General features: G+C 38.6%; 2 protein-coding genes across 5 annotated transcripts in view; one reads left to right on the forward strand and one right to left on the reverse strand.

Moving 5' to 3' along the window:
* Positions 1–572: 572 nt before the first annotated feature.
* On the reverse strand, positions 573–5,962 carry FBXO48 (F-box protein 48). 2 transcript variants are annotated; one of them, XM_015063975.3, is made up of 4 exons: positions 5,828–5,950; positions 5,041–5,279; positions 3,192–3,533; positions 573–2,709 (listed from the first exon to the last, which is right to left on the reverse strand). In XM_015063975.3, the coding sequence occupies exons 3-4, from the start codon at positions 3,495–3,497 to the stop codon at positions 2,548–2,550; spliced, it is 468 nt and encodes a 155-aa protein (XP_014919461.1). In that variant the 5' UTR covers positions 3,498–3,533; positions 5,041–5,279; positions 5,828–5,950; the 3' UTR covers positions 573–2,547. The 2 variants fall into 2 exon arrangements, with proteins under 2 accessions (XP_014919461.1, XP_014919460.1); XM_015063974.3 differs by lacking the exon at positions 5,041–5,279 and having other exon boundaries at positions 5,828–5,962.
* A 146-nt stretch (positions 5,963–6,108) lies between these two features.
* APLF (aprataxin and PNKP like factor) overlaps positions 6,109–16,395 on the forward strand; it is an 83,390-nt gene continuing 73,103 nt past the window's right edge. Inside the window, exon 1 of one of the 3 annotated variants that reach the window (XM_053200689.1) lies at positions 6,109–6,455. In XM_053200689.1, the coding sequence (XP_053056664.1) occupies positions 6,360–6,455 (96 nt within the window). In that variant the 5' untranslated portion in view covers positions 6,109–6,359. The remainder of the gene's footprint in view (positions 6,456–16,395) is intronic. The other 2 variants (XR_008289368.1, XM_027072310.2) reach the window with 2 other exon arrangements.

The raw sequence follows: 16,395 nt of genomic DNA on the forward strand, positions 1-16,395 counted from the left end.
CAAAGCAAAGATGAAATTAAAGTGGCTAGGGTATATTTTTCAAATTAGGCTTTTATATACTTGAGTATTCTAAGATCTGAAGTTTATATTCATATAGATTTTTACTGATGATTATGTCCTGGCTTAAGTAAGATTGTGTTATAAACTAGAAGCAACTAAAGAAAAATTTCTAAATTAAAAAAATATATATTAGATCTTGAACTGATTAAATAATAAACAACTAGAAACTCAATATTCTATTCCAGTAATCTTGCCTTTTTTACAAACTGTGTATATGTAACATGTTATTTTATCTATGAGTAAGAGTATGTCTTCTCTCCATTCTACTTCACCCACTCATGTTCTCAGATGCTAATGGCTCGGTCTGATAAATGTACAGTTCATTCTAAGACCATACCATAAAAGTTATCAAGTTTCCAAACTCTCCTTTCTGTGTAGACTGTGATCATAGCTTCTAGCTTATTATATAAAAAATTATTTTAATGTTACGGTACTAAAAACAACTAGATTATTCATATAGCTTGCAAAGTATTACTGAAAAGTCATTGGAGTGACCCAATAATTACAATAAGTGATATTTTTGGGTTAAGTTTATTTTCAAGTGTTTATTCAAAAACATAAAACAAGACATTTCTATTTCCTTATTTTTCCCTTATAGCTTTTGAGAAGACTAAAACAATCATTCATATATTAGCATTAATAGTAAGCATCCCATCTATCTTACAGGTTTACATTGCATTTCAATACAGTTTTGTCCACTAATGGTAATGTAAATTATTTTTATTATACATTCTGGGTAGGATTAAAATAAATAACATAGGAATAATTTAACAAATCATTAGGGAAAAACTACTATATTCCAGGTTTTGAGAACACATGAATAAATAAATGGTCCCTGCCTTTAAGAAGCTCACAGTCCAGGGGTGACTGGGTGGCTCAGTCAGTTGAGGATCTGACTCTTGATTTTGGCTCAGGTCATGATCTCACGGTTCATGAGATAGGGCCCCGCATTTGGCTTTGACTTGGCGGCATGGAGCCTGCTTGGGATTGTGTCTCTACCTCTCTCTCTCAAAATAAATAAACTAGGGAAAAAAAAAAAAAAAGAATCTCATAGTTCAAAGCGGCAGTGGGGGCAAGGGGGAGAGACAAATAAGACTGACAATTTAATGTAGTAGACAGCTTTGAGAATGGTATGTACAAAGAACTATGGGAACCTTACTTGACGAGGGCCACTTAATCCAGAATGGTATAATCTAGGGATGGTTTCCAGGTCCAGAGAATAAGTTTTACAAAAGAGTTTGCCAAGAAGAGAGTTAATGGTGGCTGAAAGGTATTCCTCTAAAAGGGATTGTCAACTAGTCCTAGAGAATGATGCCTGGTCTTTAAGGTTCCTTCCAACAGATCCTCACCTGCTTGATCCAACACAAGGAATCTGCATAGAGTAAGGCATCTTTCCAATATTGTGCCTATTTGTTAAATACTGGTTTCCCGGATTCTTATTTTTTGTGCCACAGAGCACAATTTAAGAAGAACATGCCATACTGACTAAAGTGTTTCACAGACACTTTTTACTATGGTGTCGACCACAGATTCAGAATGAACAATCTGGTATAGTGAGTACTATACCATCTACTTTTAAGAAAAAGAAAAACAAAAGTTAAAGATTCCTGGAAAGCTATAAATTTAAACAAGTCAGGTATATAGCGTACTCTAAAATAATACAGTTCTTCTCCTCCTCCTTTTTTTTTTTTTCTTCACGTTTTTTCTTTTAAATGTGGGGAAAACAAAAAGGATCTAAGTCCCTTGCCTTGGTTATCTACAAGTAGTACACTAGGTGGTGCTGTAAGGCTGTTGGAAAGCGTTTGCCAAGAAAAACAGTGTGGCGGTGCTGACGGCTGTCCCTGAGAGCAGTTCCAGGTCTGTAGGCAAGTAATGGGTATCATGATCTCACAAGTTTCAGCCTTCCAGTCAGATTAATTTTAAACTAAACCACAAGTTTAGCACATTTTAAAATGGGCTCAGTGTTTGACAATTCAATCTGATGCCACTGAAATGGACATTTCGAAGTTATCAAAATATAAATTTATTATATTCTACATTTCAACATGTTACTATTAATTTCATTTTAGGTAGGCTTGCTAATTATGTCTACTTCTAGTTATAAGCCTAGTTATGTCTACTACTTAATGAATCGCTAATCGGTTTCTTCACATGGTTTCCTGAATTTTTGAATTACCATTAAGCAGGAAATACCAATCAAACTCCTTTGTCATTAGAGTACTGCAATATACTAATATAAATACATGAAGCAATACATTTAAAACACTCGATCAGTATAGTATTTCTTACATAAATAACATATCATGATTTTTCTGCATTACAGTAAAGCCAGAATTTTTATGAAAGTGCAGAATAAAAACAAAGCTGGACTTTTACAATATTTTCTTTTGAATGTTAAACATTAAAAAGGCGAACAAAAAAACAAACCTAAGAATCATTTTAGTTTTAAACTCTCAAAGTTACAAGATGTGTTTGCAATTTTTCAGCTTATCTTTCCAGTTCTGCTTCTAGAATTTCCCCCCATGTATCTACATCCATTGGGTACATGATTTTTTCTGGTAGGCTAAGAGGAGAACATATGTTGCTGTATCTGCCACTTAGCCATTCATGTTTCACTTTACTCTTCTGGTAATTCCTCAGCAGTATTACCTGAAAGAGGTAAATCATCATTGTTAAAAAATGGAGTAGGTGGTTGGTCAGTGAGTTTGTTTAAAACTAGAGAAGCTGAATGACAGGGCTGAAAAGAAGATTAAATATTTACTTTGATATACACATCTACTATTACATTTGTGGTAAGCATATGTGCGTGGGTGGGTGGGTGTGGGTGTGGGTGTACGTATATGTGTATACACACAGAGTGAGCCACAGAGTTTGCTGTGAGTTGTGGAAAAGGTGGAATGAAGTAGCTAACAGAGGAATATGCCTGAATTTAGTATTTAAAAAACGTAAAAGGATGGATGGGATGATGTGGTTTGCGGGAAAATACTAATTCAACTTCAAGGCCAAAAGCCAACACACTCTGTATGTCACTCTGTATATGAAATTCTACCTCGTCTGTGCAGAAGGCAGAGTTGGCTCACACCTATCACCATATTGTCAAGAACACCACAGACTTCAAAGACTAAACTTACTCTCCAGGAATATCCACTTTCTAGATCATCGTCTACTTCTCTTTGGCACACAGCTCTTAAGGTCAAGCAATGAGGTTTCCATAAGGAGTCACTGTTTCTTACTGTGTAATTCCAGCTCCTGCAAGTTATGGAAGCCCTGCACAAACTCCGAATGTCCAGCTGACTGAAAATTTTAAAAGTGACTTCTGGAGGCAACAGTTCAACAAAGGTCTTTTGACTCTCCTTCTTTTCCTTCTCAGCATCCACAGAATTCAATTTTATGCCAGAAACTCTTGAATTATTGTTCCTCTTGAGGCTTTTCTGCATAGCTTGATGTTTTAGCAAATTATCCACATATGTAACCTAAAAGGCAAAGTTTAAACACGCTCAGTCTCTTCAGATCAGACTATAGAACCTACTCTGAGCCAGATATTTCCTGGGTATGATTACAAGAACCTTAACTTTCATGACTTGAGGTTTTCAATCTGTAAAATGGGGCCAATGATGCTCCTTTCCTGTGTGTTCTTACAAGGATTAACAGGGATAATGTGTAAACCATCTAGCTTCATCTAAATTGCACATAGGAGACACTCAACACATGTTACTTCCCTTTAAAAAAATTTTTTTTTTGGGGCGCCTGGGTGGCTCAGTCGGTTGAGTGGCCGACTTCGGCTCAGGTCACGATCTCACACTCCGTGAGTTCGAGCCCCGCGTCAGGCTCTGTGCTGACCGCTCAGAGCCTGGAGACTGTTTCAGATTCTGTGTCTCCCTCTCTCTCTGACCCTCCCCCGTTCATGCTCTGTCTCTCTCTGTCTCAAAAATAAATAAACGTTAAAAAAAAAAAATTAAAAAAAAATTTTTTTTTTTAATTTTTTAGAGAGAGAGAGAAAACAGAGTGTGAGCAGGGGAGGGGCAGAGAGAGAGGGAGACACAGAATCAGAAGTAGGCTCCAGGCTCTGAGCTGCCAGCATATAGCCCGATGTGGGGCTCGAACCCACAAACCAGGAGATCGTGACCTGAGCCGAAGTTGTACGCTTAACCGACCGAGCCATGCAGGCGCTCCCTACTTCTCTTCTTTTTAAATGTTTTTGGTAAATGGGTTTGTTTCTAAACATTTATGTTTCTGCTCCCAAAGAACATTATCTAAAAAAGTGAAATGATACCTCACAAACTATACTTTGAGTTTAGTAGTAGAAATAACTATTGTGGGAACACGTTTGATTCCACGCATTTGCTGAAAATACTTTTGAAAATGTGTATGGTTCAATCTCTTGAACTCCTAAATACTTGTCTGTGGGAATTGATGCCTTGTCATTAAGTTGTTCATCTACAGTTTGTGACTTAACCACAACCCTGATGGACTTTTGTAGTTTATATGATAATTGTTATCTACTTGTACCTAATGGGTAGGTGCTCACAGTTGACACAGTGGAAAAGAGGTTGAAGTCCAGGTTATAACAACACAAAGCCTGAAATTTTCAATTCAGTTATTAGATCAGTGTTTTAGAAATGGCCTCTTGAAGGTATCCTACATGCATAATTATGAATGAAGAACACTAGGTATTGAGGCCATAAAGCAACAGTAACCAGCAATTATAAACAATGTTTATAACTCAGGTATAGCATATAATTACAGACTGAAAGTCCAGTTTCGGCTAATTTACCTAAAGTGCATGGTCTAGGCTCCAAAATCAGTTGAAAGCATGAGCTATTTTTGCATATAAAGACAGCTCAGATTACTCAAAATCAGTTTACTCCATGTTGCACTTCCTTTTATAATGGGGGGTGGGTTACAGTGCAGGAAGAAGGGTTTGCTAAATACTTCTTTTTAACTCAGCTAATGATTCCCCTTTCTAAACATGCTACTTACCTATGTTTCTGCACTTTTCAAGGCCACAATTGCTCCCATTCGTTTGATTGTTTATGATCCAAATTAGCTATAGTAAGAATTTTAATGTCTGTGTTCAACAGACATTAGGACTTCCTCTCGAAGTTTTGGGGAAGTAAAAAGCAAACTGATAGAAACAAGTTCATGAGTCAAGAGCAAATTTTTATCAGGAGCTCGTCTCTCTCAATATCAATACAAACCAAAGCCGAACTACTGTATTTCTGGGGGAAAAAAAATCTCACATTAATGTGGAGAACGTTACTGTTGCATTTAAACATTTGTTACTTCTCCCAGAATCTCATTGGGGAATAAAACGCGTCCTCTCGTTACAGTTCTTTCCCAGGAGGCAAACGAATTTTTGAGTTTAACAGCTGGGGGGTGCCTCGGTGAGGTTCCTAAATTCCCGCTAGGCATCTTCTTCTAAGGCCAGTTTTGCCTGGATACCTGGAAAACTATCCCTCTTCTGCCCCTTCTTTATGAACCAAACTTTGCTGAATTATCTCTCGAGTTAGGGAAGAGCTCGCCCCCCCTTTCAGGTGTCACAGGAAGGGAGGGATCGTGAGGCGGCGCAGACACACCCCGCAGGTAACTCCACATCCCATCTGAGTGCCCTCCTTGAGGATCTCGCGCAGTCTGCAGCTGCCCGAGTCCAAAGAACACGGAGCAATGACAAAAAAGCGACAATAACAACCGTCAGCACTGACTGTCACCGCAGCTCCAGGGGACTGAGCTGAGGCTGCGTCGTCCAGACGTCAGCGGGAACTCCTACCTCCAGGGCCGCGGTCGCTTCTCCGGCAAATTAAATCCTCCGGAATTCGAATCCTTCGCCATAGTCCCTCCAGTTCCGCCCACTGTAGTCCCGCCTTGCTGACTCGGATTTCGCACAGGCGTAGAGAGGCGCGCGCGTTGCCTTTTGGGAGTGGTAGTTTTATCTGGGCGTCTCAACTCAGCAAGAGAGGAGAAGGAGAGCGCCACGGACTACAAGGCCCGACGTCCCCTGTGACGGGTGGGCGGTGAGAAAGCGGGGTGGTGGGGTGGTTAGCCGGGGCTTTTAAAAAATAATTTTGAGGCGGAGTGTTGGAGGAATCCCGGAGCGCGTCACTGGCCGGAGAGGAGAGGCGGGGCTCTTGCTGCGGCGCCAGAGCTCTTGCAGTGCCAGGCCTGGACACCCCCGAGCGGAGCTTGTGCTCCCCCTCCCCCTGCATTTTTCCGAGGGCCTGCCTAGGCCCTGTGCGTGTCCATGGAAGGCGGAAACGGCTGCGGGGACCGTCTCCTTGCCAAGGGGTGTAGTCTTCGCCGCCATGTCCGGGGGCTTCGAGCTGCAACCGCAGGACGGCGGCCCCCGGGTGGCCCTGGCGCCCGGGGAGACGGTGATCGGCCGCGGGCCGCTGCTGCGAGTAAGTGTGGCAGGGGGCTCGGCCGGGCCCGGAGAGCCGTGCGAGGTCCTGGCTGTCTCCTGAAGCCCCGTTTCTGGCTTCCCTACCACCCGGCCCTGCCTGTCTGGATTTTAGAAGCTAGGGAGCAGCACGGTTTTCAGTCAACTTTAAACAGCTCACAAACGTTTTATAGTGGTGCCCTTAATAAGCACTGATTTGTATGATCATTATAATTTTATCCAGGGGTCAGCAAACTATGGCCCTGGGTCCAAATCCAGGCTGTTTTTGTATGGAGCCATGTACTAAGGATGGTTCTTAAGTTTTAAAATGTGAAATGTAAACAAACAAACAAAAAACCTATTAGCCTTTTAGGAAGAACAATTGGCCCAAGAGTTGAGGATATTGCCTCTTGGCCTGACAAGCCACAGTATTTACAGTAGAATTTGGCCCTTTACAGGAAAAGTTTGCCAACCCCTGATTTTCTCTTTCCTAGAATGATTTCTTTTAAGCTTTTGGCCTCTTGTGGGACTGTATGGGCCTTACTTTTATGGAATAGTCTTTTTCAGTAATATCAGCAGCTAACCCTTAAAGTAGAGTGTAGTGTTCCGGACATTGATCTAAGGACTTCACGTGTCCCAACTTTTTAATCACTTCAAAATCCTAGGAATTAGGTGCTCTTATTATCTTCATTGTTCAGAAGAGAAAATTGAGCCATAGAGCGGTTATTTAAAGGGTGCAAATAAGCTTTTGGACATGTAGTGCCACTAAGCTATATATTCTCCACCCTCTTTGGGATGTTTAGGAGTTAGGAAATTTTCCTGTTGCATTCTTAAATTTTATAGATCTCTACCTAAAACAGATATATTATTTTTTGTAACATTCATCATATTTTGTTTAGTGCCCACTTTGCGCAGCACCTTTGCAGATGGTAGCACTGTGGGGTTACAAAGATGAATGAGATATAGGTCTCTGCCCTCTAGGAGTTTTCTCTTGGCCTCTGAAGACAAACCTGTGTCAGTGAGCTAATGCCAGCCAGTGAGGAGTGTGGACTGTTATCCTGGCTAGCCTCCAGTGTCTACATGGAACCATTGATATTATTAGCCTTAGGCTCCTTCTTGGCGCAGGAAAAGGAGTGGTACTTGGGGGTTCTGACGCAGAGGTCAGCCCTAATCGATGTGTATGTGTGTGTATACATATATGGATATGCAGTAAGGTTATTGAGACAGTTGAAGTTCACCTGGTATTTATTTTTTTTACCGGACAAGTAATTACTTAAATGTTTAAATAACATTGCTACTTTCCCCCATAGTTTGTTAGTTTACACAAACATTTGAATTTGAGAGAACTACCTGAGAGATTTGTTTCCTTCTTCCCTCCCCTCCTCCTTTCTCCATATATATTTAAATATATGTGTGTGTGTATACATATATATACATATGTGTGTGTCCATATATATATATATATATATATATATGAAATTTAACAGAGTATGTGCTTCATCTAGAAACCTTATGTCTGTTCACAAGTGAATTTTGATTTGCTTAACAAATTGTATCACCAATACAGAGTACTGTGTTTCTGGTTAAGGGTCGATGAATTTTAGGCCTGTGTTTTATAAACATGGCAACAGGTTGCAGGCTCTCTCATTACTTGTAGCTTGATCTTTGTGTTACAGGCTTGCTGGTGTGAGATGAGCCTACTTGGTTCCTGTCTTCAAATAGTAAGGAGTAGAAAGTTAGTCTATCTGGTCAGAATTTTGCTTCTCCTTTTCGAATAATCATTCTGTGATGACATTCTCTTGCCAAGTTTGGCAGATATTAGAAGTGGTTATGAACAGTGTCCTAAGTGTGTTAAAGGAAAAATTTGAAGAACAAATCAGCTTGTGTTTTTTTAAAAAAGATATTTTCTTTGCAGTGGTTAAAACTCAACATGAAGGTGCTATTTCAAACAGCAATTATTCCAGTGATGCTTTTTTTTGTACTGTGAGAGAGCAAAGACTTACTTGAAGTGGGAAAACTCAGGATGTTCATTGTAAATTACTCATAATGTGATTATTAATCATTAAGTATTAATGATTTTTGAACTCATTTAACAGGTTATGTTTTTTTGGAGACAAGTTTCACAAGCGTTCATGGCCACACAAACATAAAGGTTTTTAATTCCAATGTGTAAAATGGGCTTGGTGGTGAAACAAATTGATGAGAATGTCTTTGTCTTTACAGTGGCAGGAGAGCACATATAGAGACCACTTATAGATAACAGAGTACAGTGAAATTTAATGTTCTTGTGCCATTTACTTTAGTGGGAGTCATCAGGGAACCTGAGGTCTTGGTTACTTTACCAGGTTGTAATTGTGTTTTATGATCCATACCAGTTAAAGGTTTTACACCAAGATGAATCTCCATGGAATTATACTGGCTGAAGTCAGCCAATCCCAAAGGTTACATATTGTATGAATTCATTTACATAACATTATTGCAATTACAAAATTGTAAACATAGAGAACAGATTAGTGGTTGCCAGGAGTTAAAAGAAGTGGAGAGGGGAGCAGAAGGAGACTGGTATGGCTATAACACAGCAACATGAGGATTTGTGTGGTGGTGGAAATATTCTGTATCTTTACTGTATCAATATTAGTATCCTGTTGTGATACTGGACTATAATGTTACAAGATGTTACTGCTGGGCAAACTGGGGATATGGTACAAGAGATCTTTGTGTATTATATCTTCCAACTATATGTGAAACTATAATTTATCTTAAGTAAAAAATTTAACTTTAGTTAAGGTTTTACAGTATAGCATCTCAAGAGTACCTTTAGGCCAAATTATTTGCTTTATAGTTTTTCTCTAATTAAAGCTGATTATATGCGCTTTTTAAAAAGCTGATTATACTCTTAAATGAAAACCACTGTTTCTAATTTCAAATTTCCCTTTTTCTGTTTTGATGAGGATTATATGACACATTCGTTTCTAATCTGTTTCCTCCAAGGAAAAAGGACAGTGCCAGCTATCTAGTGAGTCTTCCTAATGGCAGGTGTAATAGAATCTACTGCTTTAATTTAAAAGAGAAGAGGCCCTTGGTTGTGGGTGGGGATAGTCATGAGCTCTAATATAGACCTTCCCTGGTATCAGTTCACCATTTCTAAGAATGCTATAAGAGTCCTACAAAGTTTATACAAAAGTAGCCAGTAACCACTCCCTGGCCTGGCACCTCTGTGTTGTTTGTGCCTTTTGCAGAATCTCACTGGCCTTTCTGGAACCTAGTCCTATCTGGTCCCTAGGGATGTGCCAAGCACTCCTAGCTGCTGGGTATCCCCTCCATCTCCTGCACCTTTTTAGTCTAGTACAGTGTCTGGCACATAGTAGGCCTTCAAAGGACATGATCTCTTCCTTTTCTGTGTCTCTGCTTCTCATTCTTCCAACCCTCAAAAAGAGCCTACTTGTAACTTAGGTTTGAAAAGGATATAGAATTTTGCAGTGAATTTAAGCATAACAAAGAAGCAGTGCTACCAACTGCTAAAGCTTTCAGAGCAACATTCATGATGGATTGAATGTTAGCATTTTTTTTCTATTCCATTTCCTATTTCATTTTCATTTAGTGAATTCAGAAAATACTTCAATATATACTGTAGTCAGAATGGAAGGATGAACGAGAAACAAGTCATTACTCTCAAGAAACTTAGTTTCCTAGGTATGAGAGTCAGAGAAACAAGTAACTAAATAGCATTTGCAACCTCAAATGGGAACTGGAACCAGGCAGGCACCTGAGTGAATGAAATGGGACTGTGCAGGAAAAACAGTGCAGGGATGATGGTCAATAAATCACAGCAGTGTCATAGATGACAGCTGCCTTAGTGTTGGGAAGGCCACAAGGAAAATGACCTGTAATGTGGTCCCCACCACTCACCCCCATGCCCACCTGGTAACAAAGTCCTATGATTATTTTCAAGATTAGTAAGAAACATGAAAAAAAAAAAAGGAGAGTAGTAAGAAATCTGGATTTTTAGATATAACCTCCAACTTCTGAAAGGTCACATTTAATTAAAAATTTTGTTTCAGTACTATGAGCCAAACAGAAAAGGATGTTACATGATACAGAGAGGTATAGGAAGGAACCCACAGTTAAGATGAGGGGTTAGGGAAGGCTTCCTGACTCAGTGACATTGAGTTGACTTTGGAGTGTCAGAACAGTTAGCTGTTTGGTAGGTGGAGAGTGGGTGGTAGAGAGGGAAAGGCCCTTCAGGCTCAGTGGATGTATGATTTCCCGGGTCCGAGACAGAAAGTGTATGACCGATTGGATGATTGGGTAAGTGCTGACCAGGCTTGTGGGATAATCACATTACATCACTGATCCCCTTTTAACTTTTATGGACTTTGCTTTTACGGTATTTATTTTTCTTCTTTAAAATAGACTTTATTTTTTCAGCAGTCTTAGGTTCATGGCAGAATTGAGTACAAAATACAGAGAGTTTTCATCTCTGTTCCTCACCGCACCTTTCTTCGCTGTCGATATCTTGCACCACACTGGTATATCCAATGAACCTATATTGACTTGTCATTATCATTCAGAGTCCATGGTTTAGCACTAAGCTTCACTCCTGGTGCACATTGTGTGGGTTTTGACAGATGTGTCATGACACATATCAGGTATTGTAGTATTACACAGAATAGTTTCACTGCCTTAAAAATCCTCTATGCTCTTTCTGTTCTTTCTTCCTTTCCCAACCCTTTGCAACCTACCGAACTTTTTACTGTCTCCATAATTTACCTTTTCCAGCATATCATATAGTTGGAATTATACAGTATGTAAATATAGACTTTTTTAGGCTGACTTCTTTCACTTAGTAATGGTATTTAAGGTTCCTCCATGTCTTCTCATGGCTTTTTAATGATGGGTAATATTGCAATATCTGAATGTTCCACAGTTTATCCATTTACCTGCTGAAGGATATCTTGGTTACTTCCAAGTTGTGGCGGTTAGGAATAAAGCTGTTACAACCATCCATGTGCAAGTTTTTATGTAGACATAAGTTTTCAGTTCATTTGGGTAAATACCAAGGAGCTCAATTGCTGGACCATATGTTAAGAGTGTGTTTAGTTTTGTAAAAAACTGCCAACTGTCTTTCAATGTGGCTGTACCATTTTGCATCCCCACCATCCATGAATGATTTCCTGTTGTTCCGCAACTTCACCAGCATTTGGTGTTCTCAGTGTTTTGGGTTTTGGACATTATAATAGGTGCATAGTGAATTACTTTTCACATGTATGTATATTCCTGTATATTTTACATATATTTATTTCTAAATCAGTCTCTCCAAATTATCTCCCACGTACTACTCAGCCTGAATATGCCATCTTCTCACATGCTTTTGTACCTCTCTCTATGTTCCTTCCACTGGTATTTTGATTCTTGTAGGTAGCATTTGGGTGTCTGTATTTTTATTTACTTATTATTATTTTTTTAATGTTTTTTATTTTTGAGAGAGAGAGACAGAGTGTGAACTAGGAAGGGGCAGAGAGAGGGAGGCAGAATCTGAAGCAGGCTCCCACGGCGGGGCTCGAACTCACGAACCATGAGATCATGACCTGAGCTGAAGTCAGATGCTTAACCAACCGACTGAGCCACCCAGGCGTCCCTGGGTATCTGTATTTTTAAAAGCTCTGAAGATGATTCTGTTGTGAAATCAGAGTTGAAAACCACTTTTGGACACACTAAGAATGCTTGGCACAGAATAAGTCTTTTAAGAAATTTTTGCTGAACTGAATTTTATTGAGAAACTTTAATTTATTGAAGTCCCAAGTGGAGATTTCAACCCAGTTTTGTCTTCCTAAGCTCTGCTTATGTTTTTACTCATTATATTGTCTCTATTATGATGCCATCTATCACATCAATGGTGAGGATAATGTTCTTACGTTTGTATAGCATTCACTTCACAAGTAGCATTGCAAGCCAAGCAGGTTGGGTGAGTTGAAACCTCAGTGGCATTAAGTCAGCCCAATTTTATCATATTGTCTGGCTATTCAGCAACCTTGAATTAGGAGCTCAGCAGGTATTGCATTTTACTTTTGAAAATCTAAGTGATCCATATTTCATCAGTATTGTGGATTAAATAGATAGTTGTGAGGTAACCTGATAGCCTAACTACTATTATACCATTGGTCTTATGGGAAAGTATTTCACAAGTTCAAAGACCATTTCACATCCAGTGTTTTAATAACCTTTTAAAGAGAGCTTACTGGAATCTCTCTAGAGAGCCTATGTTTGTTTCCTCAAACTTGCCCTTTGTTAATATCAGAAAAATGAACTTTGGTACATTCCAAGTATGGTAACATTAAACACCTTGTGTCAACTAACTTTTGCTCTTTTGAGGAATAAGATTGACTTATCTAATGTTTTGACAGAGTCTCAAGGTAGATTGAGCTCTGGGGAGTGCGTCTTGGATCTGGTAACTGGGAAGCACTCTAGATACGACACTTTTATGCTTCATCAACAGGTTTGTCAACAATGAGTCTGTTTAATTTGGGTCTTAATTTTAGGTTTTATGTACTTGCCACATATACACACAAAAGTTTGAGGAAGATATTTTATGCAAACTATGCCTAAAGTAGAGCCTATGCTTCTTTAGGTTTATGCATTTTCTCATGATATAGTTTCAAATCTCCTACCAGATGGGTTTTTTTTTTTTAATTTTTCTCTACCGTGGAAGTTTGAATTTGCCTATTTTTTATTTGTCTGTTGTTAATAGAGCAAACTAGACAATCTTGTGTGAAAGCACTGTAAGTTATTAAGTATTGTACAAGAAAAATTTTATTACCTTACCCTTTGGTGTCTTCTGTAATTCATCTTGGAAAAAGCAAATCTTGCCTCTTCTCTGTTCTTGTGTTTAGAGGAGCCAGGCTACATGGGGATATTGTGTTTACGAGATACATTATACTTGCCTGTGATATTCAGAAATTTCTGTAGGAAAACATTTTAAGAAAAATGGACTGTTGTTGGTTTTTTAGTAAATATATATAGGCAAAAATGAAATGAAAGGTACCAGTCTATTCTATTTCAGGGCCCAGTAACTTTTCTGCTTTTATTTTATTCAGGTTTGTTTTTTATTTTTAGAATTTTGGAAATAATAAACAGATAGGTCAGAGACCTTGAGTCAAAACATCCAAGCATTTCTGCTAGTAGCGTAAGAAAATCTTCATTCTGTTTGACTTCAGTAGATGTCAAAAATAAATATTTGTCAAACACCTCACAAACAATTCTTTTATGTTTTCATGTCTTTATCTTTTCTTCTAGCACAAACTTCATGTCTTAAAAATGAGACATGAAGACAAGGCGAAAGGACTTGTCCTTGCCAGGAAACATTCAATTCAGAACCAGAAAATCAAAGAGAAGGGATCCACATTGTATCAATACAAAAGACAGAGTCCTGCCCCCATTCAAGAAACCGTATGAAGAATTCAAGTAAAAAACATTTGTTCTGTAGTGTCTGAAGAAGAATTTCTGTCATTTCAGCTGTTGTTAACAAAGGATAGGAGTGATTTCAGCATTACCCTGTAGCCTGCGTATGCTTCAGCTCCTGCTGTATGCTGTGCAGTTTTTTTAATACTAAAAAAAATTCTTGTGCTTGAATGCACAGATTTGGTTAGCTTCTCTGTTTTCTACTATTCCTTCTCTGACTGGCTGAACATAAATAAATTTGTTATTAGATGTCCAGTATTGTTGAAGTAAAGGATATTAATCATAATTGCTTTTGGCTGCAGGTAACCGAGATGTGACAAACCAAATTGATTTTTCTTTTGTAAGAGAATCTCAGGGGCAGTCAGCCCGGGGCTGTTGCAGATACTCAAGGAACCGGCTCTTCTGTGTTCCTCCTTGGTCATCCTTTGCATGTGATTCATGCCTGCAGTCGAGATGGCTGCTGTACTTTGAAGCATCCCATTTAAGCAGGAAGAAAAGAGAAAGGCACAGGACAAAAAAAGGTCCACTCCTTTCGAGCCTGTTCCTTGTTATCTTGAAGACAATAATCTGTTTTAAAAAGGAGATTTTGTTGTTCTGTTCAGGAATGGTGAAGCCAACAGATCATGAGATGACTGCCACTGAAAAGATAATTTATTACTCACAGTTCCCAAGAGAAAGAAAGGCACACCACGCCATGCAGGGCCACGTGAGATTGGTGGGAGGCAGAAGGCAGAGAGGGCTAGGGGAACTGCAGGAAAGCCTTTCTCACAACTTTCTTAGGAATGAATGGGCAAGGCAAGATAAACAGGTGTCGGGTGGTCTAGTTTTGAATAATTTTATGAGCTCTGAGCTGTATGGGCTGTCCCTAGTTGTCTGATGCCTAGTCCTGGGGCGATTAGCACAGCATAAGAGCCAGGTAAAGCCATAATTGGGGGTACAGACTTTAGATTGGTTATTTTGCATATGAAAGGTATACTTGCAGGTGAGTCATTTACTGTGTCTAAGAACCTGATAACCCTTGGGGTAGTCCTTCCTTAGTTCAAGGTGCCAGATACTAAAACATCAGATACGGAAACTAGAAAACGTCGTTAATACACACACTCCCTCTCATATCCTTTCCTAGAACTTGTCGTTTGGCTGTCCATAGCTACGAGGAATTCTGGGCATTTGGATATTTTTAAATGGGTACCTTGTTGGCCTAAAAAAAGGAGAGTACATATTAGTATGGAAAAAGAAATGAATAGCTATTGATCAAGCAACTAGTAGCATCTGGTATACAATGTCACATGTGAAGAACTGGCATCTGAAAGCATAGGTGTAGTTTGGGGCTGCCAAGCTGGTTAGCTGGTGGAACGTGCATCTCTTGGATCTCAGGGTTATGATTTCGAGCCCCATGTTGGGTATAGAGATTACTTAAAATAATATCTAAAAAAAAAATTAAAATCTTAAAAAAGGTGTGCCTCAAATCATAAGTTGCAAATTCAAATGCCTGCAGAGGCCAGGCATACACTAAAGAGTGAAAGGTGTTCAGTGGGAGATTGTAGGGGTACTGACCACTGTGGTGAGATGGAGGGTGCATACACTTTTCAAAACTTGAGAGAAAAAAAACAGCCTGAATGATTTGTAGCCAATCGGCTACCAGTTTGTGGTACCCAGTCTCAAGCGAGGAAGTTAGAAAAATTTACTATAGAAGAGTCTTATTAATTTTACTGAGATGACTGTAAATAAATTTTACTGAGATGGTGTATTTATGTCATTTAGCAATCATATACTACATTTTCTAGGTAATTTGATAATAAACCTTTTAGGCACCAACATATTTGAAATTTTAACTATTTTTCCCTCAATTTTTCATTTTGAAAGATTTCAGACCTGCAGAAAAAGTTGAAAGAACACTTAATATATCTTTAGCAGATTAATTAATGTTAACATTTTGCCACATTTTCTTTATCTCTCATATACACACACTCATATATATATACATATATATATATATTTTTCTCATATATGTATTGTTTTCTGAACCCTTCTGAAGGTACATTGTATGGATTTTGGCTCTTCATCCTTAAATATGTCAACATGTATCACCTAAGAGCAAGAACATTTTTATATAAAATGTATACATACATACATAAATATATATAAACTGTTATGTACATACATATAAACTTACCACACTTGAGAAATTTATAATTGTACAGTAAATTTTAATGGTACTATATTTAATTTTATGCAACTTTTCCAATAATGTCCATTTTTAACATTAAAAAAAATTAGGATCCAATCAAACGTTATCTTCTTTAATCTAGAACTATTCTGTCTTTCATGGCATTCATGTTTTTAGGAGTCCAGGCCAGTTGTTTTAAAGAAGGCCCACAATTTTGATTGTCTGATTGTTTCTATATAATAGGATTCAGGTTAAACATTTTGGGCGAGAATATTACATATTCGATGTGAAATTGAAGCAGCTTATCTCAAGGCCCAGCTAGGAGTTTGTGCTGTTG

The sequence above is a fragment of the Acinonyx jubatus genome, chromosome A3, assembly GCF_027475565.1.
Source record: "Acinonyx jubatus isolate Ajub_Pintada_27869175 chromosome A3, VMU_Ajub_asm_v1.0, whole genome shotgun sequence".
Taxonomy (NCBI): domain Eukaryota; kingdom Metazoa; phylum Chordata; class Mammalia; order Carnivora; family Felidae; genus Acinonyx; species Acinonyx jubatus.